Here is a 13,430-nt window from a genome sequence, read left to right as displayed (position 1 = left end):
GGTCTAGAGGGAGAAAAGGAGGAGTGGGCCAGATGAAGGGGAGGGGTGGCAGTGTAGAATGAACTGCGTGTTTCCCACCTAGAGATAAGGGAAAACATGGTGTGTTCAGGGAACTAGGGGCACATCATTTAGTGTTGCTGGTGTGATATACAGGTGGTTGTGGGGTATTGAGACTAAAGATATGGGCAGGGGCCACGTCACAAAAGATCTATCAATCGTGCCATGGAGGATAGATTTTATATTTAGAGTACTGGGAAGACAATAAAGAAAGAAACACAATCAGACCAACCTGTACCACAATTCTAGGGGTCTGCAAAGTCAGCTACAATTAGCCCCATTTCCAGAAGAGTAACTGAAAATCACAGAGAAACAGTACTTTGTCCACCCACCAGCTAATTAGTCTCAGAGTTCATATCAAAAAAAAAAAAAAAAAAGCTAACATTCCTTTATCACCCACAGTACCGGGTACTAAGTAGACTCTTCACATAACTTTTCTCTAGTCCAGACCACACACCTACAAAACAGGCATTCCAGTTTATAGGTAAGGAATTAGGGGCTTGGGAAGACTAAAGTGAAAGTGTTAGTCACTCAGTCGCGTCCAACTCTTTGTGACCCCATGGACTGTAGCCCGCCAGGCTCCTCTATCCATGGGATTTCCCAGGCAAGAATACTGGAGTGGGTTGCCATGCCCTTCTCCAGGGGATCTTCCAGACCCATGGATCAAGCCTCAGTCTCCTGTGTTGCCAGCAGATTCTTTACCATCTGAGCCACCAGGGAAGCCCGCGGGGAGAGTAAATCACTAGCCAAATTCCATTGGTTCATAATATTTATTAAGTGTCTACTTGGTGCCAGAGAGGCATTAGGGATGTAACGATAAAGGAGGACACCAGAACCTGATCCCAGGTCTGTGGCCAAAGTTCCCATCTCTCCACTAGGCCAGAGCCTCCACCCTGAGGTGTGCCCACGCATCCCCTGGGGATGTTCTTATGATGCAGATTCTGGGTCCGTGGACCAAGAGAAAGACCCAGGATTTTGCACTTTTAAACAAACTTCCTCCTGGTGGCAATGCTGCTGGCCACGACCTCGTTTTCAGTGGTGACCAGGACCCCACCCGCCTCCTCCTGCATCCCGTCCCTTCACCTGCTTCTCTGTGCTCTGGACCCTGGATCTCCGGCCTCTCTGGTTACCTGTAAATTGTTGTCAGCCAGGTAATAAACGGCTACACAGCAGGTGACGGCCGCTCCGGAAGAGACAACCCAGGCTGCCACGTGGGCAGAGAAGCGGATAAACTGCTGATTGAATGCTAACTTGACGTTCTCCTGACGGATTTCTGACAGGTTCTCCTGTAAACACAAGGAAGTCAAGTTCACTCGCAGAACCCCTACACTGTCAGCAAAGATTACCACCCCTAGGGTTTGGTGCTCTCAAAAAGACACAAACCCACAGGTGAGAGAGTGGGAAAAAGCACCATGAGCTTGGATTAGGAGACCAGTAGGAAAATCTCTAATGGGCAAGAACCCCCCGTCGCTTCATTGAATACCTTTTCCATCTCAGAGGGAAAGAGATTGGGGCCATGATCTTGAGAGAATACACTGAGGCCATAGGGCCTTCTTGAAGAATAAGGCTGAGGAACCCTCTGCAACCCTCTTGTCAAAGCCCCTTAGTTTATAAATTCTGCTTGCTCTTTTTTTTTCTCTTAAATATTTTTCTATAGATCATGGTTTGTCAACCTTAGCTCTATTGTTATTCAGAGTTGATAAATCTGTGTTGAGGGCTTGTCCTGTGCACCGTGGGATGTTGAGCAGAATCTTGGCCTCTACACACTAGATGCTGGTAATACACACTCCTCTGAGGCAACAATCAAAAAAGGCTCCAGACATTGCCCCGTGTCCCTGGGGGCAGATCTTCCCCAAGTCAAAAACCACTGGATAAAATTATAAACCTAGAACTGTGAGGTCAATAAGTATTTAACATCTTGTTATAAATTGTTAAACTGCCCTTCAGCAAGCTTATGTCAATAACAAAGTCACCACGTTGTGTGAAAATGTTCATTTCCCTACACCATCACCAGCACTGGGCATTTAAAATAGTTTTAGGGGTTTTGTGTTTTTTTTTTTTTTTTGCCAATATCATGGAGAATAAAAAATAAAATATTATTACTTTAAGAAAAGTTACAGGCATATTGAAGGAGGAAAGAAGACTGGCCATGGGAAGGGATTTAAAGCTAGCTCTCCTTACCCTGATTTCAGTGCTCAGATTCTTCTGTTTCAGCTTTACTGCACTTTCATGAGTGACAGTGAAGTCCCAGCAAAAAATGAGCTTGGCGATCCCTCTGGAGTAAATGTGGGGGTTAATGAAGTTGTTCCGGAAATACCTGGCCATACTGGGAAGGCAGAAACCAGAATACCCAAGCATTACTGGGACAGACATTGGAGGTGCAGGGATTATAACAAAGAACAGTTCCATCATTAGCGGTGAAAGGCGACATGGAAGAGTTAGCCTGAAGTTCCGGAACAGGGCACCAGCAAACACAATAGTTAGCAGCACTGGCTTTGCGATCTGACTGTAATCTTTGATTGCCAACCACGGGATTTTGTCATTTTAAGGGTCCTAACCCTCAGTTTCCACATCTGTATAACGGGGATAATACTAGTTCACTATGAGAGTTGTATTAGTTTCCTCCTGCTGCTATAACAAATTGCCCTAAACTTACTGGCTTAAAACAACATGTATTTTTACTTCAGTTCAGTTCAGTCACTCAGTCGTGTCCGACTCTTTGCGACCCTATGAACCACAGCACGCCAGGCCTCCCTGTCCATCACCAACTCCTGGACTCCACCCAAACCTATGTTCATCGAGTTGATGATGCCATCCAACCACCTCATCCTCTGTCATCCCCTTCTCCTGCCCTCAGTCTTTCCCAGCATCAGGTTCTTTTCCAGTGAGTCAGCTCGTCTCATCAGGTGGCCAAAGTATTGGAGTTTCAGCCTCAACATCAGTCCTTGCAATGAACACCCAGAACTGATCTCCTTTAGGATGAACTGGCTGGATTTCCTTGCAGTACAAGGGACTCTCAGTTCAAAACCATCAATTCTATGGCCCTCAGCTTCCTTTATAGTCCAACTCTCACATCCATACATGACCACTGGAAAAACCATAGTCTTGACTAGATGGACACTTGTTGACAAAGTAATGTGTCTGCTTTTTAATATGTTGTCTAGGTTGGTCATAACCTTCCTTCCAAGGAGTAAGTGTCTTTTAATTTCATGGCTGCAATCACCAACTGCAGTGATTTTGGAGCCCCCAAAAATAAAGTCAGCCACTGTTTCCACTGTTTCCCCATCTATCTGCTATGAAGTGATGGGACTGGATGCCATGGTCTTAGTTTTCTGAATGTTGAGCTTTAAGCCAACTTTTTCACTCTCCTCTTTCACTTTCATCAAGAAGCTTTTTAGCTCTTCTTCACTTTCTGCCATAAGGGTGGCGTCATCTGCATATCTGGGTTATTGATATTTCTCCCGGCAATCTTGATTCCAGCTTGTGCTTCCTCCAGCCCAGTGTTTCTCATGATGTACTCTGCATATAAGTTAAATAAGCAGGGTGACAATATACAGCCCTGACACACTCCTTTTCCTATTTGGAACCAGTCTGTTGTTCCATGTCCAGTTCTAGTGGTTGCTAGTTGACCTGCATACACATTTCTCAGAGGCAGGTCAGGTGGTCTGGTATTCCCATCTCTTTCAGAATTTCCCACAGTTTATTGTGGTCCATACAGTCAAAGGCTTTGAGATAGTCAATAAAGCAGAAATAGATGTGTTTCTGGGACTCTCTTGCTTTTTCGATGATCCAGCGGATGTTGGTAATTTGATCTCTGGTTCCTCTGCCTTTTCTAAAGCCAGCTTTAACATCTGGTACACATATTGCTGAAGCCTGGCTTGGAGAATTTTGAGCATTACTTTACTAGCATGTGAGATGAGTGCAATTGTGTGGTAGTTTGAGCATTCTTTGGCATTTCAGAAAGCACTGCCTTTCTTTGGGATTGGAATGAAAATTGACCCTTTCCAGTCCTGTGGCCACTGCTGAGTTTTCCAAATTAGCTGGCATATTGAGTGCAGCACTTTACAGCATCATCTTTCAGAATTTGAAATAGCCCAACTGGAATTCCATCACCTCCACTAGCTTTGTTTGTAGTAATGCTTCCTAAGGCCCACTTGACTTCACATTCCAGGATGTCTGGCTCTAGGTGAGTGATCACACTATCGTGATTATCTGGGTCATGAAGATCTTTTTCGTACAGTTCTTCTGTGTATTCTTGCCACCTCTTCGTAATATCTTCTGCTTCTGTTAGGTCCCTACAATTTCTGTCCTTTACTGAGCCCATCTTTGCATGAAATGTTCCTTTGGTATCTCTAATTTTCTTGAAGAGATCTCTAGTCTTTCCCATTCTATTGTTTTCCTCTATTTCTTTGCATTGATTGCTGAGGAATGCTTTCTTATCTCTCCTTGTTATTCTTTGAAATTCTGCATCCAAATGGGTATATCTTTCCTTTTCTCCTTTGCTTTTCACCTCTCTTCTTTTCACAGCTATTTGTAAGGCCTCCTCTGACAGCCATTTTGCTTTTTTGCATTTCTTTTTCTTGGGGATGGTCTTGATTTCTGTCTCCTGTACAATGTCACGAACCTCCATCCATAGTTCATCAGGCACTCTATCAGTTATAGTCCCTTAAATCTATTTCTCACTTCCACTGTATAGTCATAAGGGATTTGATTTAGGTCATACCTGAATGGTCTAGTGGTTTTCTCCACTTTCTTCAATTTCTTACTAGAGGTCAGAAATAAGAAAATGGGTCAACAATCAAGGTACGGGCAGAGTTGTGTTCCTTCTGGAGACTTTAGAGGAGAATCTGTTTCCCTGCCTTTTCCAGCTTCTAGATGCTGCCTGCATTCCCTGGCTTGTGGCACCTTCATCTTCAAAGCCAGAAGAGTAGCACCTTCTGCTCTTTCCCTGACTTTGCCTTTCCTGCTTCCCTCTTTAAAGGACCCTCGTGATTGCATTGGCCCATTTTAAGATATTTAACTTAATCACTTCTGGAAAAATTTTTTTTTGCCAGATAAGGTACCATAGTCACAGTTTCCGGAGAAGGCAATGGCACCCACTCCAGTACTCTTGCCTGGAAAATCCCATGGACGGAGGAGCCTGGTAGGCTGCAGCCCATTGGGTCTCTAAGAGTCGGACACGACTGAGCGGCTTCACTTTCACTTTTCACTTTGATGCACTGGAGAAGGAAATGACAACCCACTCCAGTGTTCTTGCCTGGAGAATCCCAGGGACAGGGGAGCCTGATGGGCTGCCGTCTATGGGGTTGCACAGAGTCGGACACGACTGAAGCGACTTAGCAGCAGCAGCAGCAGCAGTCACAGTTTCTGGGGATTAGGTCTTGGACATCTTTGAAGAGGGAGCATTATTCAGCCCACAGCAAGAGTCAATGTAGCCCTTAGCACAGTAAGCACTCAGTAAAGGCAGCTGTAATTATCATGGAGATGTCTAGGATTCATTGAAACTGGGTCCAGGAAGCACTAACCCTGGCATGTGAAAAAATTCTGAGCAAAATGGACACTACCTTTGTAAAGTTTGCCACCAACAAGTAATAACAGCTTAAGAAACAGAAACATTTCCTAGTTCAATAGGACAAAACAAAATCTTGTTTTATTTTGGATTATCATGCTGGCAGTGAGGTTGTTATGGACTGAAGTGTACTCCTTAAAAATTACTATTTTGAAGTCCTATGACTACAATGCAATAGACCCGGGTTTGATCCTTGGGTTGTGAAGATTCCCTGGAGAAGGGAATGGCTGGCTACCCACTCCAATATTCTTGCCTGGAGAATCTAATGGACAGAGGAGCCTGAGGGCTAAAGTCCATGGGGTTGCAAAGAGTCAGATATGACCGAGAGACTAATACACACATACGCACAACCCTTAGTACCTCAGAAATAGACTGGGTTTTGAGATAGGATCTGTACAGAAGTAGTTAAAGTAAAGTGAGATCATTTCAGTGGGCCCAATCCAACATGGCTGGTGTCCTTATAAGAAGTGGATATTAGGACTCAAGATATGCATGGAGTGTAGATCATATGAGGATAGCAGGGGAAAGTGGCTGTCAGAAAGCTGGTGAGAGAAGCCTCATGAGAAACCAACCCTGCTGAAACATCTTGAACTTGAATTTCTAGCATCCCGAATTTGAGAAAAAAAAATGTTGTTGATTAAGCCCCCCAGTCTGTGGTACTTTGTTACAAAGACCTAGTAAACTAACAGGTTTAACAGATTGGACATTTGACAACTGTCAATTTACAACCATTCATCAAAACTACCTGAGTCACTGCATCCTTATTTTCAGACCGACCAATTTCTTTAAAAGCACATGAAAATTTCTCTTCCTCTGTCCAAATGTCCTATGTTCTAGGACAAGAAAGGATCAGACAGGAGTAGAACGTTGAAATTGCAGAGAAACTGTTCTCCCAGTAACTTTTGAGTCTCTAAAATCCCTAAAACTATAAAGAGCTTAGAATCAGAAAATGCAAACATTCCATACCTGAAGAGCAAACTAAAAAAGCAGATGACCAAACACCCTCCGATTGTAAAGATGTAGGCCAGCTGCATGTTGTAGGAGGCCCCGCTGCTGCCATGCCGGATCGTAGAATTGGTGTAAAAGCCATAGTACATCACTGTGTTAGTAAAATAACCCTGAAAAGGACAATAAATCCCAGGTCAGGTGGATCTCTCAAGAAAACAGTGAATGACTATGGGCAGCAGAGTTTCCTTTTTCCGTATATAAGAAGCCTGCATTGGTAAGTTTAGACATTTTGTTTGCCAGGAAAGAGGCAAACAAGGCCAGTGAGAACCTAGACGTCTTATCACAAGGCTCTTAGAGGTGGAAAGGAATTGCAAAGCAACACAATTTTACAATGGAGGGGCCCAGTAATCACGACCTGGAGCCAGTGACCAAGCCAAGCACGGCTAAAAGCAGGACAGCCAGCTGTTATGTGCCTGTGTCATCTATTAAGTATTACGGTATAACGTTTAAAATGAAACAAACCAAGTCTTTAGGTCTAAACTTCAACTTATAGGAAATAAGGCACCTGTGTAAATCAGAGGAACAAATTAGAGAGACCTGGAGGAAACAATTCAACAATTACATGTACATTCCAATGTTCTACCTTCCACAATTGTCTGATTGTTTCCTCCGGGTCTCTCTAATTTGTTCCTGTAATTTATACAGGCCCCTTATTTCCTTAAAAAACTAAAAACAGAACTACCATATTACCTAGCAATCCCACTACGGGCATATACCCTGAGAAAACCATAATTCAAAAAGATACACGTACCCCCATTGTTCAGTGCAGCACTATTTACAATAAGCAGAACATAGAAATAACCCAAATGTCCATCAACAGATGAATGATAAAGATGTGGTACATATATACAATGGAATATTACTCAGCCAGAAAAAGGAACAAAATTGGGTCATTTGTACAGATGTGGATCGATATAGTCTGTCATACAGAGTGAAGTAAGTCAGAAAGAGAAAAGCAAATATTGTATATTAATGCATATATGTGGAATCTAGAAAAAATGGTACAGATGAACTTGTTAGCAGTGCAGGAATACACAGGCAGATATACAGAACAGACATGTGGACACGAGGGTAGAGGAGAGAAAGGCGAGATGAATTGGGAGAGTACAATTGACATGGATACACTACAATGTATAAAACAGATCGCTAGTGGGGACCTGCTGTATAGCACAGGGAGCTCAGCTCAGTGCTCTGTGATGACCTAGATGAGAAGGATGGCACTGGGGTGAGAGGGAAGTCCACAGGGGAGGGGATATATGTATACATATAACTGATTCACTTCATTGTACAGCAGAAACTAACACACTGTAAAGCAATTATATTCCAATTAAAAATATTATCCTTGTTATTTTTTTCCAACCATTTAAAAATGTGGAAACCAATCTTATTTTGCAGGCTATGTAGAAACAGACGGTGAGCCAGATTTGACTCTTGTCTATCCATAGAATCTCAGTGGCAGAAACCTCTTCTAGATGGTAAATTCACAAGGTGGGAGCTATGTGCTCCAATAGAGAGCTTGGTAGATACACTGTGGTTGTTAATAAAGAGAATAACATGGATGTGTATCCATGCTCAACATACACAGTAAAGCAAAAAAAGTTGGAAAGCAAGACTTGTATTATTTCACCCTCTTTTGATTTAAAAAAATATTTTAGTATTATCGACTTGTGTATCTATGTATCTATGACTGTATAGGAAGAAAAATGGTGATAAAGATACACTCCAAACTAGAGAGGTAGAAAAAAGAGCAAGGGTGAAATAGACTTTTTCTTAATTTGTTCTCTTCTATACTAGGAAATTTTTTTAAGAAGCACTGTATTTTGTAGAAAGAAAATTAAAAAAAAAAAAAGGTAGACCTATGAACACCAATATAAGATGGTGGAAGGAAGCAAGTCACAGGACGTCTATATGAATAATTCATCTTTTGTTTGAAAAAAAAGAAGTGTATGTCTGTGCATAACATGCCCAAAGGTGTGCAGAGAAGAGGATTCTGGACAACAGAAACTGTTAACATGGTCACCTCGGGAGACAGAAATTCTCCCGGAATTGTGTGTGTGTCACTTTGGAGAAAAAGAGAAAGCATTTTAAACACCCACTTTCGCAGTTGACTCTCAGACAAATGAGAAGCCTGGAAGGGCACCAGCAGGAATGTCCTGGGTTTCCAAGTATGAACTCCAGGTGTAGGGGAGCACTTACCGCCCCGGTTAAAAATTCCAGCCCAGTGAATCGGAGGTGATTCTTCTCCATCACAGTTAGCTGAGGGATTATGATGAAACTGAAGGTCACAATGAACGAGAAAATGTTGAACTTCAAAAGCCACTTCAGAAAGTTGAAATAGGAGAGGACGCTGGTGCCGAACTTGCCTCCAATGACCTTGAGCGTCTTCTGCCACAGGCTGATGGAATTGAGCAGTTCCGACAGGTTGTTCTTGAACCTTCGGTATGCCTTGGGGTAGACACAAAGCACATGGCTGGATGGCCCCTCAACAAATATATACTGAGCAGGCCTGACAATAGCAACAGGCCACCACTTCTAAGTCCCTTGGACATCAAGCCAGTCAATCCTAAAGGAAATCAACCCTGAATATTCATTGGAAGGACAGATGCTGATGCGGAAGCTCCAGTACTTTGACCACCTGATGCAAAGAGCTGACTCACTGGAAAAGACCCTGATGCTGGGAAAGACTGAGGGCAGGAGGAGAAGGGGGTGACAGGATGGGATGGTTGGATGGCATCACCATCACCACCCCTCCCCTGGACATACCCCTACTCTCAGCCCATATTAGGAACCAGCCTGCCCCTACTTGGGGAGCAAGCAAGAGAACCTGCTGCTTGTTTTTGCAGGCGCCTTAGTAAAGACTAGCCTGAATTTCTTGTCTGGCCTCTTATCAATTTCTATTGATCAAGAAAGGCCAAGAACCCAGGTCGATATCACTACTATTTACTACCTTCCTAGGTTTGCTGTTGAAGGTGACACTCACAGGAGCTAGGTTGCCCAAATAACTAAATAACTCTGCAGCTCCTTAGACTTTCCTATGCCCACGTTTTCCCCACACCTAAACTGACCCAATTTCTACATTCTTTCAAGGAAACAGCCCTGAATTTTGGTTTTCCCTTCCTGTGAGTCCCTGTCATCCCCACTCTCCCTGCTCCCTGGTTTCACCCTACTCTGTGCCCATTTACTGACCTCAGTAAAGACCGACTTACCAGTGAAATGGAGTTCAGGCACTGAGCACAGCAGTTGAGCTCCAGGATACGACGGGACTGCTTACTTTTCTCTTTGTCAACCATTTTCCTGTGGGAAAGGGCAGAAGAAAGTGAGACACCAATGCGGTAATGTATCCATCCCTTGGACATTTCTTGAGTGCCTGCCACGTGCCAGGCACAGTCCCAGGTGGTGAGACAAAGACAGATCTCCCCAGCCCATGGAGCAGACAGCTTAGTGGGGAGAAAAAGAAAATAAATAAGAAATGTCATCATAAAGTAGGGAAACAATATAAGATAATAGAAGGTGACTGGTACTATGGGAAAGAGAAGGGGAAAACAGAGCAGAGTAAGGAGGTGGGAAATGCTGGGATGAAGACCCCGTTTCAATTTGAATAGTGCCTTATTTGCACAAAGTCTGGAAGGAGAAGAGGGGGTTAGTCTGTGGATAAGGGACTGTCTGAGCACAGGAAACAGCCAATTCAAAGCCCCAAGGAGGCCAGGATGGGCAGGAATGAGCAGGGGAAGGGTGGAGAGTGTGAGTGATAACGGTGAGTAGGTGGCTGGGGTCTTATAAGACAGTGGTTCTCAACCAGGAAGATTTTTGGCCTCAAGGGATATTTAGGTATGTCTGGAGACATTTTTTGGTTGTCAGACTGGGGGTTGGGAGTGCCGCTGACATCTAGAGACCAGGGATGCTGCTGTATAGCCGACAGTGAACAGGACAGCTCAACTCAAATGTCAGATTGAAAATCCTGCTGTGAAGTCTCTTGGGTCACCACAAGGCCCTCACTGTGTGACAGACAGAGCCAAGCAGAGTTTGAAACATAAGAGTGTTTTCAAGAAGATCCAGCTGCAGTTGTTCTCTTTACTTTTCCATGAACTCATCACATCTCCTTTGCTCTGGGCTCTTTCCTTTGGCCCAGCCAAAGGCCCACCACCCCCACAACACCATCTTCCGAAGCTCAGTTCACAGACATCCCCTACTTTGCCCAAGCGGACTGTTATCTCTAGTCCTGTTATCTTCTAGTCCTCCCCCTGCAATCTCCTTCTCCCTTGATTTGGCCAGATATTCTTTCTATCATTTATAAGTTACTTGTTGACCAATCTACTTGCCCTGCCAGACTCTGAACCTCAGAACAATTGCATCATTTCTTTACATATATACAATTATTTATTAGCAATTGCATCTACTCTACTACCAGCCTCTTGTGCTCATGTTCAATCATGTCCAGTCTTTGTGACCCCATGGACTGTAGCCTGTCAGGCTTCTCTATCCATGAAATTTTCCAGGCAAGAATACTGGAGTGGGTTGCCATTTCCTTCTCTAAAAGATCTTCCCGATCCAGGGAATGAACTTTTGTCTCTTGTGTCTCCTGCACTGGCAGGAGAATTCTTTACTACTGTGCCACCTGGGAAGCCCTGTCAACTCCGAACAAGTTGCAAAAAGAACAATGCTGAGGAGTGATAAATGTAAGAAGGGCTGAAGACTTAAACAGCCCTCACTCTTGCTTTTGAACTCCTGGGCTTAGAAAGCGTCTGTGGTTTCGTTTGATTTAGTTCTGTGTACCCCCAACCCCCAACCCTGCCCCTGCCTGGCACAGCATGGTTTGTAGGATCTTAGTTCCCCTACCAGGCACTGAACCCAGGTCACAGCAGTGAAAGTGCCAAGTCCTAACCCCTGGCTCACCAGGGAAATCTTCCCTTACACACACTTTTTTTCTAAGAGGAGTTTAACATTTACAGAGAAGTTACAAAAACAACACAGAAAATCCCCATCCCCTACTCACCATTTCCTCTGCTAACATCTTACATTTCCAAGGTAGGTTAGTTGCAGCTAAGGAACCAACATCGGTGTGTAACTTTTACCTAAACTCCAGACTATTCTGACTTGACTAGTTTTTCCATAGATGCTCATTTTTTATTCCAGGACCCATCCAGGACACCATACCGCATTAGTACTCATGTCTCTTTAGAACTCTCCAGTCTGACTGTGTCTCAAACTTTCCTTCTTTTTGATGACCTTGACAGTTCTGAAGAATACTGCTCAGGTAATATGAAGACTGTCCCTTGATTAGGGTTTCTCTGCTTTTTTCCTCTGGTTAGACTAGGGTTGTGGGTTTTAGGAGAGAGTACACGGCGGTTGGGGGCTTCCCAGGTGGCTCAGCTGGTAAAGAACATGCCTGCCAATTCAGGAGACGCAAGACACACAGGTTTAGTCCCTGGGTTGGAAAGATCCTCTGGAGAAGGAAATGGCAACCCATTCCAATATTCTTGCCTGGAGAATCTCATGGACAGAGGAGCCTGGTGGGCTACAGTCCATGGGGTCACAAAGAGTCAGACAGGACTAAGCACGCCTGCATGCACACACACAGAGGTGACTCTCTGATCACATGACTTATCTCCGGGGATGTTAGCCTTGAGCATCTGGCCCAGGTAGGATTAGCCAGACTTCACCCCAGAAAGCGATGTCCCCCTCTTTCCGTCCTCCACTCTCTAGAAGCAGGTCACTAAGCACAGTCCACAGTCCAGGTAACCAACACACATTACGTGGATTCTTTAGTAGGAAGATTGCCTCTTCCCTTGCATTTATTTCTTATCTTTCTGACATGAGACAAAGGTAGAAGACTAAGGTTTCCATGAGATCTGTGCAAGGAAAAAAACATTTGGTTCATACCTAAGGTTCCTTTTTTCTTCCATGGTCCTTGGCTGATTCCTAATGGCTTTAATTCTGTCTCTAGATGTCATGGGTATCAGAGACTCAATTAACTTTTGTCCTGTAGGGAAAAAAATGGAGATAATTTTTTTTTTTAATTTTAACAGAATAGCATTTGAAAATATGGTGCTAAAGATCTAGAGCATGTTTTACGAGTGCACAGGAAAGAATATGCAGACTCAGTGAGCTGAAAAGTCACAAATAAAAACAAGAAGAAGGTGCATACACGTGTGACATCTCAAAGCCAAATCACATGACAGTTTGTATGCAATTCCAACTCCATGTTTTCCTTTTTCCTATGACACGGCACATACAGCAAAGCCAGAACATGTGGTCAGCCTGGCTCTTTTCTCTCTAATTTCCTGCACGGCTTTCTCTCGCCCCTCTGAGCTCCAGGCCCAAGCATCTTCTTTACTTTTCTTGACTGTTGTCTTCTGCTCTTCCGCCCTGGATTGTCCTCCTCCCTTCTCCCGAGAACTCAGATTCACACTTTGAGTCCACGTGGCAGATGCTGTGATCACCTACACCACAGTCATCTCTCCTTTTTAATAGGATCCCAATTCAGTTTAGGCATCTACCCGCCTCCCTCTCATGGTCCTGGGCTTCTGCAGGTTGGGGTCCATCTCCAGGGCCCATCTCCAGCAGGCAGGTCCCTGTGAGTCTGAGCCTATCCCGACAGCCCCAGCCCCCAGCAGGTGACCTGTTTAGCTCCAGGCATGCGACACATTGGTGAATGTGAGCGGTGGTCTGTTGAGGGGTTGTATGAAAAAGGTTTCTTACTTCTCAAAAAAGCAAGACTCAAAAAACAAAGAAAAGGCAGTGCCTTCTCCCTCTGGGTGGGTTTTGTCTGCATGGCACTGTGGCCCCATCCATAACG

The 13,430-nt window shown here is 44.1% G+C and overlaps 1 protein-coding gene across 1 annotated transcript in view; it reads right to left on the bottom strand.

Moving 5' to 3' along the window:
- Window positions 1-13,430, bottom strand: part of TMC5 (transmembrane channel like 5) — a 65,072-nt gene that overhangs the window by 29,930 nt on the left and 21,712 nt on the right. The window contains exons 5-10 of the mRNA XM_040257094.1: window positions 12,515-12,614; window positions 9,841-9,928; window positions 8,831-9,079; window positions 6,593-6,744; window positions 2,239-2,383; window positions 1,188-1,343 (exon numbers count right to left, since the gene is read on the bottom strand). Coding sequence (XP_040113028.1) covers window positions 1,188-1,343; window positions 2,239-2,383; window positions 6,593-6,744; window positions 8,831-9,079; window positions 9,841-9,928; window positions 12,515-12,614 — 890 coding nt within the window. The remainder of the gene's footprint in view (window positions 1-1,187; window positions 1,344-2,238; window positions 2,384-6,592; window positions 6,745-8,830; window positions 9,080-9,840; window positions 9,929-12,514; window positions 12,615-13,430) is intronic.

This window comes from Oryx dammah, unplaced genomic scaffold (assembly GCF_014754425.2).
Source record: "Oryx dammah isolate SB20612 unplaced genomic scaffold, SCBI_Odam_1.1 HiC_scaffold_2, whole genome shotgun sequence".
NCBI lineage: Eukaryota > Metazoa > Chordata > Mammalia > Artiodactyla > Bovidae > Oryx > Oryx dammah.
Note: the sequence above shows the minus strand (reverse complement) of the source record. Positions and strands in the feature narration are given on the sequence as shown.